The sequence below is a fragment of the Empidonax traillii genome, unplaced genomic scaffold (genome assembly GCF_003031625.1).
Source record: "Empidonax traillii isolate 1590-97213 ecotype Southwest subspecies unplaced genomic scaffold, ASM303162v1 scaffold62:size2133460, whole genome shotgun sequence".
NCBI classification, from domain to species: domain Eukaryota; kingdom Metazoa; phylum Chordata; class Aves; order Passeriformes; family Tyrannidae; genus Empidonax; species Empidonax traillii.
The window spans coordinates 634,097-651,594 of NW_020955255.1; the positions used below are offsets into that span (position 1 = coordinate 634,097).

The window sequence follows — 17,498 nt, forward strand, 5'->3', positions numbered from 1 at the left end:
TAGTACAAGATGATGATGTCTCCCTATGCCTCACTGCCACTTCCTTGCTGTGCAGTGTCTGAGATCTGACCAAAGGTATTATTCCAGAATATTAATGACATAATTATTCCCCATATATTTCTACAGGATGAATTTAATGCCTTTGCTGGATTTTTTTTCAACTGTTGCTTTGTAACAGTGTGGAGGTGTAGTATTTGTTTTGTTTTGTGATGCTAACTAAGTATTTGTGGGTTTGTCTTTGTGAATGTTTACCATCAGTTTTGTTCTCATTTTATCCATTCCCAGTATGTTTATTTTATGTAGCCTCTACTGATCCAGCTTTTCGAGATTTTTTTTCTCATGTTTTAAAACAAAAGGTTATTATGAAGAGATCTTTTCTATGCTAACATTTAATTTTCTCTTTGTAAATTTTCATTTGCTTTGATTATTTCAGTATGTCCAGCATTACTGCTTATAAACAGGGTATGTTAGACAGTTAAGTTGTAATGAAACTGATTGGAGGAAGATATTGTTTCTATTGCAAAGAAGTATTGTAGTATTTTCTGCTTTCTTTTCTTGAGTCTTGCTCTCATTCTCACAACCCAGTTTATTTTGCTTTTGCTTCCACATTTTGGATTTTCTATGCTATATAAAAATCACTTTACTGTGACATACGGTTTCTGAGGTGATAGATTTTTTTGTGTCCTTCAAGTTACTGATAGACAGTCCCCAAAGAGGTTGTCTTGCTTTTGTGCCCAGTTCACTTCAGCACTGTTTACTGAACAAGAGTAAGGACTGGAGACAGTTTCTTTCCCTTTTGTGTTGTGCAACATATCGCACTGGCAAATAGTATCTGGCTGGTGTCTGGAGCAAACACAACCCCCCGTGTCTTGCCTTTGGCAGGTTAGTGGTAGGAATAACAAACTTGTAGAAGGAAGAGGGAAAGGAACTGATAACATTAGCATGTCAGATCTTAACCTTCAACATTCATTCTATGCCTGATTCGAGAATGCTCTTGAATGAGGACAGTTTAAGCCAGTGGTGGGAAATGACCAAATTCCAGTCAGGATTAAAAATCCAGTTCAGCTCTACTGTAAGCAAACTAGAGCAAACTCTTTTCCTGAGTGGAATGATACATTCTTATGGTAGAGATGGATTGGACTGAGACTACTAAATGCATTTTTGCTAGTGACCTTTTCAAATTTGTTGCCAGAATAATAAATGTTACCAAGATGACATAAGAAAGGTTTGCAGCACTATGCCACTTTATTTTTTACAGCAGATGTTTCTTCAGTTACTCTGTATTGCAATTTACAGAATTCTTATGTTCTGCAAATCAAGATTCATAGCAAACTGTTTCAGTGCTTTAAGTCCTGCAATAAACAACACCAGGCAGAACAGAACCAGAGGGAAGGTAAGCAGACTTCTGCATCCATCCTTCTTTGTGATGAGGTTTACTTCATAGTGATCTTCACATTTCAGCAAGTTGGTTCGCCAGGTAACTCCTAGCATCCTTAACTTGATTACTTCAAATATGGGGAACACTAAGTATCAGTTTCCAACCTGAGAAGAAATGCTAGAATTACCATCTGTTTCTTAATTTAGGGATCTGTAAAAGTTTGCCCAACCTAGTATCACTTCTTCTAGCATGTCCTTTAAAGAGCTACATTCTAAAAATGCTTAGTGATACTGTATGCTTCAGTTCTGAGGTATGCATTTTAAAGGAGTGCTTTTTGGAGGATATGTGCTCAAAATTGTTGAGTTTAAAATCTCATGGTGCTTAACTAAATAGGCAGATACTGAGATTCGCAAAATCATTGCATAATTTCTCCAGATCTTTGTTTAATCATCTTGAAACACTGGTGTTTTTCATTAAAATACATTACCTTGGTCACACTTGAGTGTCCCATATACTGAAAGCATAGGTGCCATATGTTGACTGTAATAAAATTAAGAACAGCAATCAAGACTAGAGTTAGGCAGTAGAGGTATAGGCTAAAGCCTTGAGAAAAGCTGGACTGATTATAATAAAATCAAATTAGGGGTGCACTCTATAGGTGATGGGGCTAATGAGTTATGGTTCACCCTTAGACAGTTAGGTCGACATTAGATGACAATCTGATCTAACCATGGGATCACTAAATGTTGTGAGGACAGAGCACAAGGCTGCAGTGTTTTGTGATCCACACTGAGACATACAACACTGGTTGTGTGGTCATAATCCTAATTTCCATCATGCATATGGATTGATTCTAAACTTTGCCTGTGATTCCCATCTGCACTTTCTGATGTCTAGCTCTTGTGAAATTTTGTCTACCTCTAAACTGGGATCAATAATTAAATACCATTTCCAGGAGTTCAGATGCTTTTCTCTGTGCCTAATTTAGCAGCAAAGTAAGCTGTGAGACTATAGACTGCATTACTTCCAGGTTCAGCTACTTGTTCAGATGTTTTTAAAAGACATGGTGTGGATATAGCTGTTCAGTTTAGAATGCACTGCAGCAATTGTCTATGGCTCTTGTGGATAGATGTGAAGGATGTTCTTTCACATATGCTGTACACAGTATTCATTCAAACTTGAGGTAAGAAAAGGTGTCTTGTAGTTCTTTAACTTTTTTCCTTTTCCATGAACGAGGCCTTTAGCCATCATGGGGGGAATTACTTCTACAAACCTTGCAAGTGTATCTATTCCAAAGTAAAGAAATCATTAATAAAAACAGTGAAAAGGAGCAGTTATATTACAAAATAAATCTACCAGGCTTACAGAGAAAACAAATTTGAAGGAGCCACCTGCTGTGAGATGAGGCAGTAATCTCAACAGCAGGAAATAAAGGGAGAGAGGGAGAAAATACAAAAAGCATAGACATTAAAAAAGTAATTAAAACACTTATCTCCATCAACATACATAGCAAACAAAAAAAAAAATCAACCACCTAGAAAACACACTCTATTGAACCTCACAAAAGGAAGTAACAAAACTGTCACCATAAAAAAAATCTCTAGGAAAACAGGAGAGATTTTTTAAAAATAGAAGCCTCAAAAGTATTTACTAAAGTGTTAATCACTAATAGACTGACCTTGAGAAAAGCTGAGCACTTGCAGAGCATTTGTAACTGTACTGGGCATCTAGTCTTTCAGAATGAAACCTTTAAAATGTGGAGAGAGTAACTCTTTTGATACCAATGTATGGTGAATGTCACAGTATGAACTGTAAGGGTGTGTTTAGTGTAATTAGCCATGTGGTACAGCTTAAGTACCTTACTTGGATTATGCAGTTCAGTATGGTTTATATCTAAATTGTGTAATATTGATCTATGGACAGCAGTGTTAGCAATATTGATAGGAATGAATATGACTTCTTAGAAACAAATAGGTAGAGCATATGCCGCCTCATACAAATAGGTTCTATCATGTCTGGAGAAAACTTTGAATTTGACAGTTATGAGAGTTTACAGTTTCAGTGTTATCTTACAAGAAAATACTTTTATATACTTAAAACTCGTGGTCCAATTTATACAATTCATGGACAAAGTGACATTAAGTAAAACTACTTTAAATACTTAAATTTTGCTCTCCATTTCCTCAGACCACAAACTAGACTTGTTGAAGAAGAACAGAGCATTCAGAATCATTAAAGGATGCTTATGGTCTTGGATTTTACAGTGTGTTCTTTCTTCTCTGCCAGGTACCTTTGTAGTCACAGTCTAACCATATGGTACCTGTAGCTGCAAGTCTCTGGGCAAGTGTGAAATGCCATCAGATGTGTTACATTTGAAATATTTTTGAACGGGAGCACAAGGAGCAAGTTGGAACACTCAGTGTGTAAAAAGGCAGGAAGATGGGACAAAATGGGTACTTTTCTGTTAATTCAAAAGGACCCTTTCAAAAGACAAATGGTGAATTTCGAATTTACCTATAGAGAGCAATTACCTTAGCTCTGTATCTACTTTAGCACATCTTTTAAAGAAAATTTTAAAAGTATTATAAGCTCTATTAACAAAAATAACTTACCAGATAATGTCATTTCCTCTCTAAAATTCCTGTCGGTCTCTGGCCATCAGCTTTCCATGGCTCCTTTGCCCAGACACACAAAGTCTATTCCTGAAGCCGACCAAAGGTGTGGAACTGCTGGTGTGGAACCTGTGCTGCCTCATTGCTGGACTGTTCAGGTTTCTGGGTCTCAGCTTGTCTGGGCTTAGTCTCTCAGGTATTATTTCAGGAGACTTGCATTGCCACCAGAGCAGATATGCAGATAATCAATTGTATGTTTCTTCTGTCCAGTTTAGTGTGAGATTCATGGATTTTTCTCCTCGTTATAAGGTAGATTCTGACAGTTGAAGGCTTTCCACCCAGTCCTAGGATTTCCTGTAATGGAAGGAAATTCCTGCTAGGAAGGACAGAAGAGGAGTTTTCCTTGTAAATGTGATTCTTCAAAATCTAGTTTAGCTCTGAAACATGAGCATGGATATGACAAAAGTTGGAAAGATGTCTCTACCATCTAACTTTCTAACTCCAAATCTGTATGGCAAGATAACATTAAAAAAAAAAAATCCATAAATTGGTAAATGGGGTTTGATGTTGGTTTTGATTTGCTAGTTTTAAAAGGTAGAAAAAGGAATGTGCATGGCCAGGCAATCTGATTTTCTTTGTTTCTTTTGGATTAAATTTGGATAAATTTATAAATACAATGTCATTTCAAAACAAATTTGAAAGATTCAATATTAAAATGTCAAAAGATAGTACCTTCTATTTTAAAAAGTAGTTCCTGATATTTTCAAACACAGGTTGCATTCACCAGCTTGAATTTACATTTCTTCCTAAAAGTAAGGGGTTGGTAACAAGAATTCAGCCGGTTCTGATCTTGAAAACTCTTTCGTCAGGAAAGCAGCAGCTAAGAATGCAAAGAGAGAGAATATTGCTTGAAATTTCCTAGTTCTTAATTTGTTTCCCTGATTCAGCTTAAATTTTCCAAAATTTAGTATTAACACAATTAAAAATGAAGCAAACCAGATTTTTCAGTGGTCGATATGAGGAGAACCAGAAAAATCTCACAATGCTTTCGTTATTTTTGACGCTGTAGGCTGCAGTATATTTACACTTCAACTTCAGATCCAATTTTTTTTTTTTTTTGTCTGGAGATGTGTTTTCAGTCAACTGCCAGTGAAAGCTACATTTGACCCTTGTCACGGACAAGGGCTTATTTTATGTGTCAGTTATTAAGACCAGTTGAGAAGTTCATTTGAAACTGCAAATCTGCCAAAACATGTCTGATTTAAGTAATCCAAACAATAACTTCAGGTTCACAATGCATTCCTGTTTCTGGGGGGAGTGAATTTGATCAAAACAGGAGAGAAATGCAGTGCTTGTACTCCTGCTTTATTTCCCCTTTCCCGGCCAGGCTCATAGTTACAGTAATAGCAGACTTAGTTGATTGATGTGTTGACATGCCTTGATTTATTTGGTGCAGCAGCCAAGTGGACTAGGTGCACTGGTCTGCATGCCAATCCCTTACATTGTCTAAGCATCATTCTTGTATATTGCTTTGTATATCTGACAAATTTAATCTAATCATTTAGTGATTCATATCTCAACTGGGCTGGGGAATTGTAGCTAAATTCTCTTTAAATGGAAACCATGGACTTGACACTGAATTAAGAAAATTGACATGCATCAGCATTGTGAGAACAAAGAGTACATGATCTTGATAGGAGGGAGATTATGTTTTTTTCTAGTATATATATGCATGTATATATTTATATATAAAGGATATAAAAGTGGGTGGTTAAAGTCTGTATTTTCCAAAGTCACTATTTTAGTGGTTAGTGACTTTGGAAAGTATGTGGTATGTCAGACATGGGAGAGATATTTATGTTTAGGTATTATATATTGAAGAAGGGGTTGTGGGGATCAAATGAAGGAAAGAAAAAAGGAGGGTTTCATACTAAGAGAGTAGTAATGCTTATTGAGAGATGACTGGAGCATCTGGAGATGAAAGGCAGAGCATAGCAGAACAGCGGGTTAGGAATTGAGATGAATTGCTTTCTATGCTGTACTGACCCAGATTGGGACTGTCTAGATTAGCTTTTGCAAAGCTGAACTAGATCTGTCATGCAGGCTGTTATTTTCACAATGTTTCTACTTTCTCTATTCTTAGTAAATGCAGTTTTCCACAGCCCATGAGGCTTCATTGCGTGGTTTGGGTATCGGTTACTTCAGAAGCTTCTTCACTGGCATAAACAAGGGAAGGGGGACTGAGGCCTGGGGAGGTCCAGAGTCTTGGCTGCAGAAGATGAGGGGCTGGGCATAACTCTCTGCCTGTGTCCATCCAAAAACCACTAAGGGAGTTGCTTTTCTAGGCTGCCTCCTCTTGGCTGACTGTCAGAAGCAAATTCTTCAACGCAGGGGAAGGAAATATTTGTTTTTGCTAGATTTTGATACAGGTTACTTAAAGGCAGGATATATGGAATAGTGAAAGACTGTTACAGGACAAGAAATACCAAGTAATAATAACAATAAAAAAAAGTCATTTTGGATGGCTTGCAGGTGGATTTGGAGACCAGAAAACTTACTACCTTGGCTTCAGTGTAAAACCTAGGAAAAAGACCTCATATTTTTCTAAGCACTTTTTCTTGGGTGGTTCTTGGCTATTTTGTACTACCCTGTGAATTCCCTTTTGCTAAAAGATCTCTCTGATTTGTCTTCAAAGGGTATTTCTGTTGGTTCATTATTTTGACCTAAGTTGTGTCTTTCATACATGACTGGGTTTTTATACATTTTATTTCTTCTCTAAAACCATTTATACTCAATCTCGCTATTTTAACAAAATTAAATGCAGTTATTAAAATGGCAAATAATAAACAGCAAAAGGAGATGCATTAGAATCCAGTACAATTTCCAGCAGGTGCTTAGCAAAGAGCTTGAATCTGTGATAGGTGTTTATAGGTATAAGAGAAAAAATCCTCTGCATTTCCTTCAAATATAAGTGCTGGAAAACTGTTTTCCATGGAGTTTTCAAAAAAATGAAAATGGTAAAGTAAATACTGTAGAATGCCATGTATATTGACTACTTGTTCAGCTTCTGTTTGGTCATATCAGCCAGGCTAAAAATTATTGAATCTAATGTATTCTTAATCCAACTTCTTTGATTTTAGTGACACTAAAGAAGTGATGAACCTGAAACATGAACATTGCAACAGTTCCTTAATTATACTCTTTCTTCAGCCTATGGGAGCTAAATTACTGATGCTGTTAGAGACAAAATAGTTTTCATTAGGAGATCATAAAAGCGACAAAAATAAGTGAGAAAAAATATTTGTGAAGGTTTCTCCTTGTGTTTGAATGGAGCTGTTAGGTAGAAAGGAAATTATCTGTAATGCAGGCTGCACATCTTGCTAATGACAATAGTGTTTCTCTGAAGAGTAAACTGAGGCCTCTGAACTGGTTTATGGATACCTCAATAGAAATAGTTGCATTACTCTGTCCTCTGCCTGCAGGCCGTCACTGAGAGCTTTCTCTGAGGTACTCTTCTTCCCATGGATGATTTTGCAATATATATGTAGAGGAAAATCTATGCGATGTTAAAAATAATTTCTTTAATGCATTTTACATATTGTACTTCCAATAGTACTAAGTATTTCTGGCAGCCTCTTAAGGTATCCATTATTCATTCTTTATTAGCTGAAATTCCAGTCTACCCAGAAAGTACAGCACGCAAAGATCTTGAAGTTCCGTACGTGCTAATATTTTCTAACCTTATTTTTCTCAATATCCAACTATAGATCAGTGTTGGTTTGAAAGTCAGGTGTTCAGCAACTGAGTCATGATTTTTTTTTTTATAAATAAAGATCAAGAGAGCACTCAATAGCATGAGATTTATGAAATGCAAAAATTTCAGGATTTTTTAATTTACTTTTTGGCTTGTAAGCCTTTTGAATTCATTGAGGGTATGTGTTGTTTTCTTTGCTTCACTGAAACTGTTAAATCTAAAAATATAAATTTTTTCTGCTTCTATTGTAATAACTTCAGTCAGGGATCTAGAAGTTTATGAAACTCCTCTCATATAGGTCACTCATGAAAAACCACCAAGTTTTTTTCATAACTGAGTTCTGATCTTATACTGTAATGAGACACATTTTTGCTGCTTAAGTAACATAAAAAGACCCCAATCTTCCCTACTTGGAACAGCACTCCTCAAAGCGCAATCCTGCTTTATTGTTGAGACTAACATGGTGTTATTAAGGTTTTCCAAGAGGTCTCAAAGACGAGTGTGTTAGTCTTCTGCCATCCATGCCTGAGAATGGAGGGAACAGGAATTGCTTTGCATGCTCCAGTTCTGCCTGCTTGCTCTGAGGACTCCATGGTTCTAGTGTGATTTCCTAGAAAAATTGTTGACATTTACTCCATTTCAGTATGTAATTATTAATTAGCATACTTTTGTTAATATTATGGGGTTTTAGATATAAATTTGAAAGTTGAAACTGTGTTGAAAACATCCTGATAGATCATCACACCTGCATGAAGTAGATAGTTTAACTTCTGTGTAAGCTGGGCTGGGTTTTTATGCTGTCCAAATGTTCACACAACAATGAGAAGGTGTTATTTGGGAATTGGAAGATGCTTTTTGCTGCTTTCTTTTAATGGAAAGGTATTTGTTGCTGTTAATGGTTTTGAAGTGAATTCTTGTCTGTATCCTACGGCTTCTGTCTAAATGTGAGCTATTAATAACTTGAAATAAATGTCAGCCAATAAGGACTTCAAGGTTTTGAGAAAATAATCAAGAATGGCAAAAAATGATGGCATACAAAGACTCACAGATAAGACAGATCTACAGCACTGCCATTTGTCTTCCTCCCCTCATCACTTAAGCTGTTCATTATTGCCTCATTTGTATTATCTGCAGACCAGCTGAAAAATGCCTCAAAACAAAGAAAGCAAAACCATTTCTCAGCAGTAAGAGTTACATTCACAGGCAGGTAAAGCAATAGAAAAAAAGCTTGCAAGAGTCTTCACTAGTAGCTTCCCTGTTTTTACACCCTGTTCTCCCTGATCCTTTCCTCTGCATTTGTTTTGAGTTGTATGAGTACACATGCTTCCCAGCAATCTGATTTTCAAGTGCCAGTACTATTCAATGATCACCAGTTATATAAGCTACAGGCTGTAAATGTGAAACCACAGTAATTTGTGATGTTCTTCTGGAAATATCTGAGGGTTTGTAAAAATGCTTGTATTGAGGTTTTTTTTGAGAATGTGTGTGTAATGCAAAACATATGTTCGTCATTAGAATTTCCTGTGTAATTCTGATGTGTCAAAATATCTGTTTTAGGTCTGCCAGAACCAAACAGAGACAGTATATTCCAAGGACTGAGAATGGATCAAGGATTCTACACATCTAAAGACTTCTTACCTTTGGTAGCAATGGCAAGTAAACCAGGTGTGTGATATGCTCCTTGTTGTAAAGTCATTAGTTGTTACTGATATATAAAACTGTCTGGTTACATAACAGCTCATCAAATTATGAAGAACCTTTCAATTAATAGACCTGGAACAGAGTTTTCTTTAGGGGAGTGGCGACCTCAGGAGTATGGTCAGGAAAGTCAGCCTAGAGATTATAAATCAGATAGTCATATATAAAAATCTAAACACATGGCAAATTGTTGCCCTTAATGAGCTATATTTGTTATTTTTATTTATAATCAAAATGTGACTTTAGCTTCTCATTTGTATAAATTATCTCAATATAAATAGCATGTATAAGATGGTCTTGAAAAAATCTGATATTAAAAAGGTGTTTCCTACATATATAAACAGCTGCTTTGTATATTGTTGATAAATTGTTTTGCTTGATCCCAAGTCAGCACTACCCAAAGAACTTAGAGTCTAAGACTCAGGACAACAGGAGTGTGGCAGGAGTGGATTAAACAACTCTCAGTTTGTAGGCAGTAAATGCAGTCTTGTTTTATGCTTTTACATCTTCCTTGGAGCACAGAGATGACTGCATTTGCTCCCCAAGGGGTATAGCTGATTTCAGTGTCCTGAATGTGAAGTCATAAGCTCTAGATGTGTGATTTCTATGCCACATTCCTTCATGGTCTAGATTTCCCAAAGTGATGATAAAAGGAAAATTAATGTATGCTTTTTCTGGACATATACTGGTATTTTACATATCATAGAATTCTAGAATATGCTGTGTTGGAAGAGACCTATGAGGACCATCGAGTCCAACTCCTGGCCCTGCACAGGACACTCCAAGAATCATACCATGTGCCCAAGGGCATGGTCCAAATACTTCTTGAACTCAGACAGGTTTGCTGTGACCACTACCCTGGGGAGACTTTCCTGTCACTTCTATTGCCCAACTACCCTTTGGGTGGAAAATTTTCTCCTGATATCCAACCTAAACCTCCTCTGACTCAGCTTCATGCCGTTTCCTCAAGCCTGTCACTGGTCATGAGAGTCAAGAGTCAGTGCCTGCCCCTCTCTTACAAGGAAGTTGTAGACTTCAGTGAGGTTTCCCCTCAGTCTCATCCACTCCGGGCTGAAACAGACCAAGGGACCTCAGCCACTCCTCCTAAGGCTTCCCCTCCAGACCCTTCACCATCCTCATGGCCCTCCTTTGGATGCTCTTTAACAGCTAATGTCTTCTTATATTGCAGTGCCCCAAACTGCACACAATATTCCAGGTGAGGCTGCCCCAGTGCAGAGCAGAGCGGGACAATCCCCTCCCTTGACCAGCTGGCGATGCTTTGCCTGATGCCCCCCAGGACATGGTTGGCCCTCCTGGCTACCAGGGCACTGCTGACTCAGATTCAACTTGCCATGAACCAGGATCCCCAGGACCCTTTCCTGAGTGCTGCTCTCCAGCCTCTGGTTTCCCAGTCTATTCCAGGGTTGCCCAGTCCCAGGTGCAGAATCCAGCACTCACGCTTGTTAAACTTCATACGACCACGCATTTAATATAACCTTTTTTAGCTGCAAACTGATTTTCGTTTGAGCATTCAGAAATTTCTTTTAGCATCATATAGGGTTGCCTGCCTATTTAGTAGATTTTCTCTAAACACTGTTGAAGAATATATCTTCTGTGGCAAATTATTCTGCCTATAAAAGTACAGTTTATTACCCCATTTTATGCAAAATATTTAGGAAGTGAAATTCTCCATCCCATCTGTCCCATCTCTCTGCTGTTTTGATCAAATGCTTGTTTCTGTCTGTTTTCTTAAGCTCAAAGTGAGCTTAAATGGTTTGGGAGAAAGGGATGGGGGTTTTGTTTGTGGTTGGTTTGGGTTTTTTTTAAGAAAGAGATGTTTAAAAATAAAACAGATTAAGACTATGTACTTCAAAAAATTTGTAGATTAACAAAGTAGAAAATAAATCCCATGAAACAATGACTAAAAATACTTTCTAGAATTCTGTGAGGCCATGTAGGACTTCTTTACTGTCACCTGACTGCATGAGGATCTATATACTATGATCTCCATCTTTTAAAATGTTTCAAAGCAACACTCTTGATTTGCTAGAATATGTAATGATTTTTTTTTAAATATATTAAGCTTACAATGAGAAAAAGGATGAACTTGGAAGAACTAACCTTTTCTGACTGACAGTAATAGATATCTCTTTGGTGTTGTCTGTTAATTAACATGGTCCCTTTTGCTTAATTTTCCTTGTGTCTGTCTGTATCTGTGGCTACCTCTTGCTCTCTAAGGCATGGAATTTAAAAATAAAATATAAATATCCTACATCCTACTTTATGCTCTTTTTTTCACTATGACAGTTTTTTAAATAATAGGCATGATAGACTTAGTCACAGTAAAGTACATATTCTTCCTGCTTATTAAGTTCTGAATACCATCTGTTAATATACTTTCCTCCAAAAGGGGTTCCCCTTGCAAATACGTAGATGTGAATTTACCTTGGGAGCAGCGTGTTACTAAGAGCAAAGTGGGCTGCTGTGACTGATCTGCTCTAGACTTGTACTGTAATGGCACTCTGAGCTGCCATTCCCCTGCCGCATTTGTGCTTTTTCCACTGCTCAGTGCTCAATTTTTGTGAAGGATTAAGTTGATTAAAAATAAATGAGAAAAGTTTGGAGAAAATTTTAGACTGAGAATCTTATTAAGTAAATAGTAAATGTGATGCCATATACATGCTGGGGGGAAATGATAATGTTTGTCATACATTAAGCATTTTACAAATGGAGAGAGAGTATGTGTATTAGGATATTGTTTCTCACTCCATTTAAGCATTGTTTATGTGAGTAATACTTGTGTTCCACAATTACATATAAAAATCCGCTGCTACTGTAAGAGGAAATTTGAGTTACAGTGCAATGGTTAAATGGCCTCCCAACTGGAACTGTCACAAGCTCATTGAGAATACAGCTTTCTGTTATTTATATTATTTTTCAAGTTGCAATCATTTGCCTAATCAACAGTTAGCTGTATTTAAACATGTGATAAAGTGCAATCTCATCCAAGGAAGAGACATGGAATTGAATTGAATACAAGCTGTAGATGACAAATACAAAATGTCATTTTCCCCATGTAACTTTTTACAAATCCTTTCTAGAAAGCCACTGTAGATTAATCATTTTCTCTCAGTGGAAGATCCAGGAATTACTGTAATAACAGTACTCTTTCTCCTTATGTTCAGTTGCTGCAGCAAATAGCCTCTGAGAACCATGGTAGCCAGAACAGTCAGTGCTTTATAGAAAACTGACTGGGAGGACTAACATTGATAACACTATTACACAAAACAATTGGTGATCTTTTTTTTTTTTTTCTTTTTAACTGGGAAGATAATCAATCTGATGAGAGAGAAACTTACTTTTTAAATAAAAAGATCTCACAATGCTAGTTTCAACCTGACAGGACATACAATCCCTACAGATGTGTTGTCATTTGAATTCTTTCTCGATAGAAAGGTTCAGCTGCTTAAAGTACTGACTATGAAATTATGTATATGAGCATATCTTAAAAGGGGGAATAAAACTGTCTTTCAGTGGAGCAGAATAATTTGATAGTGACACTCCATGCTTGGAAACTGTAAGATGCAATTTTACACTGCTTTGAGTACAAGTACCTTTTGAGCTGTCATGCAGAAATGGTTTCTCTACTTGAAAATGGGGTTTTCCTTTTATCTTTCAGGGATGTGTGCCTGTCACTCTCCATTGCCATCAATACATGGAACTGTGATTGTACTTGGGGCAGGAGACACTGCTTTTGACTGTGCGACATCTGCTTTACGCTGCGGAGCTCGTCGTGTGTTCGTGGTCTTCAGGAAGGGATTCACTAATATCAGAGCTGTCCCAGAAGAGGTAAAATTGAATAACAGCATTTATGAAAAGGCATATTGGTTCCTATTTCTGTGGGACCTGAAAGTGTGCTATGAGTACTTAAAAGGCATCTACTAAAGGTTTTGTTTATGCAAGTGCTCTTAAAATGTATGAATCTTTATTAAAAATCTGATGCTCACTTTTTATACTCTTTATGTAAATAATTTTCCACATTTGTATCTGTTACCTGTAAAGTCAGAGATGTATTTGCAAACAGGGGCTACAATTTCTTATAAATTAGAAAGTGCAGTAAGGTTTTTAATCTTTGAATCAAACAGCCATTTGAGTATTATGTGTGACTGTACAGGTCGTGGTTAGATCCTGGAATGGTACCTTTCGGCTGCTGTTTCTGACGTTGCCTTGTGAGCCTTTAAAATCTTGTAAAAAATAACTTAGAGTGATTTTGGTTTTGAATCACTGCCAGTGGCAATGCAACAATGTCATTAATCCCAGTTTCAGCATTCAATTTGATTTTTAGTTTGGCTTTGCACTTTGGCATTTATCAGGTCATCTGCACATTTTGAAACGGGCTCTGCTTTCTCAGTGTATCTGTACTCTGGGAATTTTTATCAGACTAGATTTTTTTATTTTGGTGGTCTTTTTCTATTTTCATTTATCTGGTACATTGCACTTTTACATAGTTGAGGATATTAGGACATCAAATAAATCTTTATAGTGGTATTTGTGGTAGTTTGGTCATCTGTTTCAAGAAGGTGGGCACCTTAGATCTTACAGAAGGGTAATGAAGCTTCAAAGAAAGTAAGAGAGGGTCTCTTGGTGCATAAGTTACTTCTGTTGCACTTCAATTAAGAGTTCTAGACACAGCGAGATTACCGAAGTCATTGCACAGACTCATGTGCTGTTCAGATTCTTTCTAAATTAGTTGTCACTCTGAACCAAAATCTTTGATAGCAGCCTGGATGAATTCCTAAAAGTTGTCAATGTTTACACTCATCCAATCATGCAGTGGCCTTAAAAACAGTAAAAGTAGCTTCATCTAGTAATGGCCATGCTAGAATCATGTCAGGTTGGAAATTATATGTTCAAAAAAGTTGTTGTATAAACATAGACAATCAAATTTCAAAGACTTTGCTAAAATAAAATGCTGATTGACTTAAGCAGTTTTACCATGGCAGAGATTCAGAAGATCTTGTCTGGATTGTCACTCAGAAAACTGTTGTTTGCACATGGTAGTCAGTATTTAATAAAATCTTAAAATCACAATAAACACAATCCATGGCATATCCAAAGTAATACTAGGACTCTTCTTAAAAGACACAGATAGTTAAATAAGTAACTCTTTTGCCCTCAAAGGAGTTAAATATCTTCTTGTTTGTTTGTTTGTTTGTTTTTTTATAAAAGCACAGCATAGTTAAAGTGTATGTTTTATTGCTTCTGCTCTACAGATGGAACTTGCAAAAGAAGAGAAGTGTGAATTTCTGCCTTTCCTCTCCCCTCGGAAAATTGTTCTTAAAGGTGGACAAATTGCTGCTATGGAATTTGTTCGAACTGAACAAGACAGCGATGGTAACTGGAAAGAGGATGAGGATCAGGTTGTCCGTCTGAAAGCTGATGTGGTGATCAGTGCCTTTGGCTCCATTTTAAGTGACAATAAAGGTAACCCTGACTAATGGATTCTGTAAATGCTGATTCTTATTTTAGCTGCAGCCATTTTCTGTGCTTTGACAGTTCTGTGAAATGGGTCTTCTGGAGGTTACACAGCTTGTGACTGCTGGTCCTCTTTGCAGGAATTTCTTTGTCCTTTAGGTCCTCTTAGAAAAAAACTTGATGGTCTGGTAACGGTTTTCTGTACATTGCTGTATAGAGCTGGAACTCTGAATAGAGGTGCAGTTGCTCAGTATGTGTATTTCTTTTTTCTCAAAGCCAGTGGGATCTCAAGGAATACTATTGGGAATTTCTTCTGGTCTCACAAATTAACTTTAGAGAAACTCATTATACTACAACTTTAAGCTGAACTGATCTCTTAAACTTTTTTTAACCTATAAAATTAAACAGGAATTAAGACTCATTATTCTGATTCAGGTGGTCTGGTTTTTACTCATTGTTTGTGCATATGCTATGTGTAACTTCTCTCATATACGGTATTTCTTAGTTGCACTTTACAGGTTTTAGTCTTAAAAATTAGAAATTACATAATTCTATATTAAAAATGTAGAAATTGTCACACTGACGATATTTCAGAGAGTGAAGGAATTGTCTGCATTTAGCAGAGCTAAATGAGAATATGAGTAGAGCTAAGAACATGGGAACTGAGCAGAGCTCAGACCATTCTCTTCTGACACTAGGTTAGACCTGAAGAGTTCCGGCACATACAAGAAATGTGCCTCAAAAGTTAAAAACTTTGATGCAGCAGAAGACACATTGATGAAATGAATAGATCTTCAGCCTGGAGGTGCTCATCTAGGTTAGCAGGTTCCGAAGGCCTCAGTGATCCATGTGCCTACCTCTCCAGAGCATGGCCATGCCAGCCAATTAACCTGTAACATGTTATCACGGTCCTTTGGGTATAAATGCATCGAACAGAGGGCTTGCAAGTGCCTCATATTGTACATGACCGTAAAATTTCTTAGCATAATGTGCTTTTGTGAATCTTTTTAATCAAGGAAAATGGTAAATCTAAAATATTCTAAGCAGACTCTGAATTTGAATGGTGTATTCAGCGCTTCCAGTTCACCAGCCCAATTGTATACAATGGTAAACCATCATGCAGCTATGAGAAGAGTCTAAACTCTCTCCTTCAGTAAAAAGGATAAACCTGGTTCTTCAAGGAACTTGTGAATTCCAAGAGCAGTTCTATCTTGTGTGTATTACTATTGCTTTGGGATGGTTTCTTGCAACCTAGGCTGTTACCTAGACAGGAACTGCACCCAGCTGTGTATGGTGCTAATTACTCAGGGCTGCCTCCTGCCCGGCAGCTGCCTCCTTCCTGCTCTGAATGGCACACGAGGTGCAGTTTGTGTCTCTTTGAGAGAACAGACTCCCATTCCACTTGGAGCCGTATTGCTGTGTAGGTCATGTTTTAGGGCTCAGTCAAACCTCTGGGAAGCAGGGAAAAGAAGATTAAGATTTATTTTATTTTTTTCTAATCTTAAAGAGATCCATTAAGTACTCCGATAATGGAGTTGATTGACTGAGAATTTTGGAAAATTTTGTTGGTGTTGTTTTTAGGTTTTTTGTAAGATTTTCTAGAACCTCATGTGGTAAATCAATATTAGCCTGTGCAGTCAGTATATTTTGTTTTCATTCATACAGGAATGATTCTGTTTTCTCCCACATTAAAACTTACTTTAGTTGAAAGGTTGAACTTACTGTGTTGCTTAGCCATAATACTGTGCTAGTCTTGTATTTCCTAGCATGCATTCCCTGTCAAAATTAGTTGTTGTGAGGTTTTTAAATAGGAACATAAAATGGGAGGGAAACAAAGTCATGCAGTGAGCTGATCATGAAAGAAGAGAGTCATTTACCTTGGGGGTGAGCAAAACACCTCAGTTTCACACTGTATTTGGGGTGAAACTGCTGTTAGAATAGCGATCAAATTAAAGGGAAAAATGCAGGGCATTCATTTTTGGATATTGTGAAAGTGAAAAGAAACTAAAACTTGAGTGGGAAAAATGTTTATTTTGAACGTACCATTTAAGGTGCTTAAATCTTTGGTTTTCATTTAAACCTGTCTTAATGAAAGTCAAATTTGCTTTTCGCCATTGAGCTGGATTACAACCAAAACTCCAGGCTACCTCAATACACATAGTAAAAAGAAATAAATAAATTAAAAAAAAAACCAACCAAAAATCAACCAAAAAACTCAACAACACCAAAAGCATCTTATCTTCTTAGTATTTTGTTGTGAGCGGGTTTTTTTTTTTTTTTTTTTTTTTTTTTTTTTTTTTTTTTTTTTTTTTTTTTTTTTTTTTTTTTTTTTTTTTTTAAGGAAGCACATTTTTAGAGTCAAAAGATGGGAATATTCAGGTATTCTACATCAAAAGGTGGAGATGAAAATATTACAGGTAGTCAAAACTGGATGATTCCGTGAGCAAGCTGATCTGACTTGGAACTTGATCTAACTTTTGAAGAAGGGAATTGACTAGGCAACCTCCTGAGGGCCCTTCCAGTCTCAGTTGTTCTGTGACTGGGAGACTCAGATGCAGGTAAATAAATGTGTTAGTTGCTG

General features: G+C 36.9%; 1 protein-coding gene across 1 annotated transcript in view; it reads left to right on the forward strand.

The window, feature by feature from the left end:
* Positions 1–17,498, forward strand: part of DPYD (dihydropyrimidine dehydrogenase) — a 314,495-nt gene that overhangs the window by 125,774 nt on the left and 171,223 nt on the right. Inside the window, exons 10-12 of the mRNA XM_027880005.1 lie at positions 9,298–9,409; positions 13,122–13,291; positions 14,716–14,926. Coding sequence (XP_027735806.1) covers positions 9,298–9,409; positions 13,122–13,291; positions 14,716–14,926 — 493 coding nt within the window. The remainder of the gene's footprint in view (positions 1–9,297; positions 9,410–13,121; positions 13,292–14,715; positions 14,927–17,498) is intronic.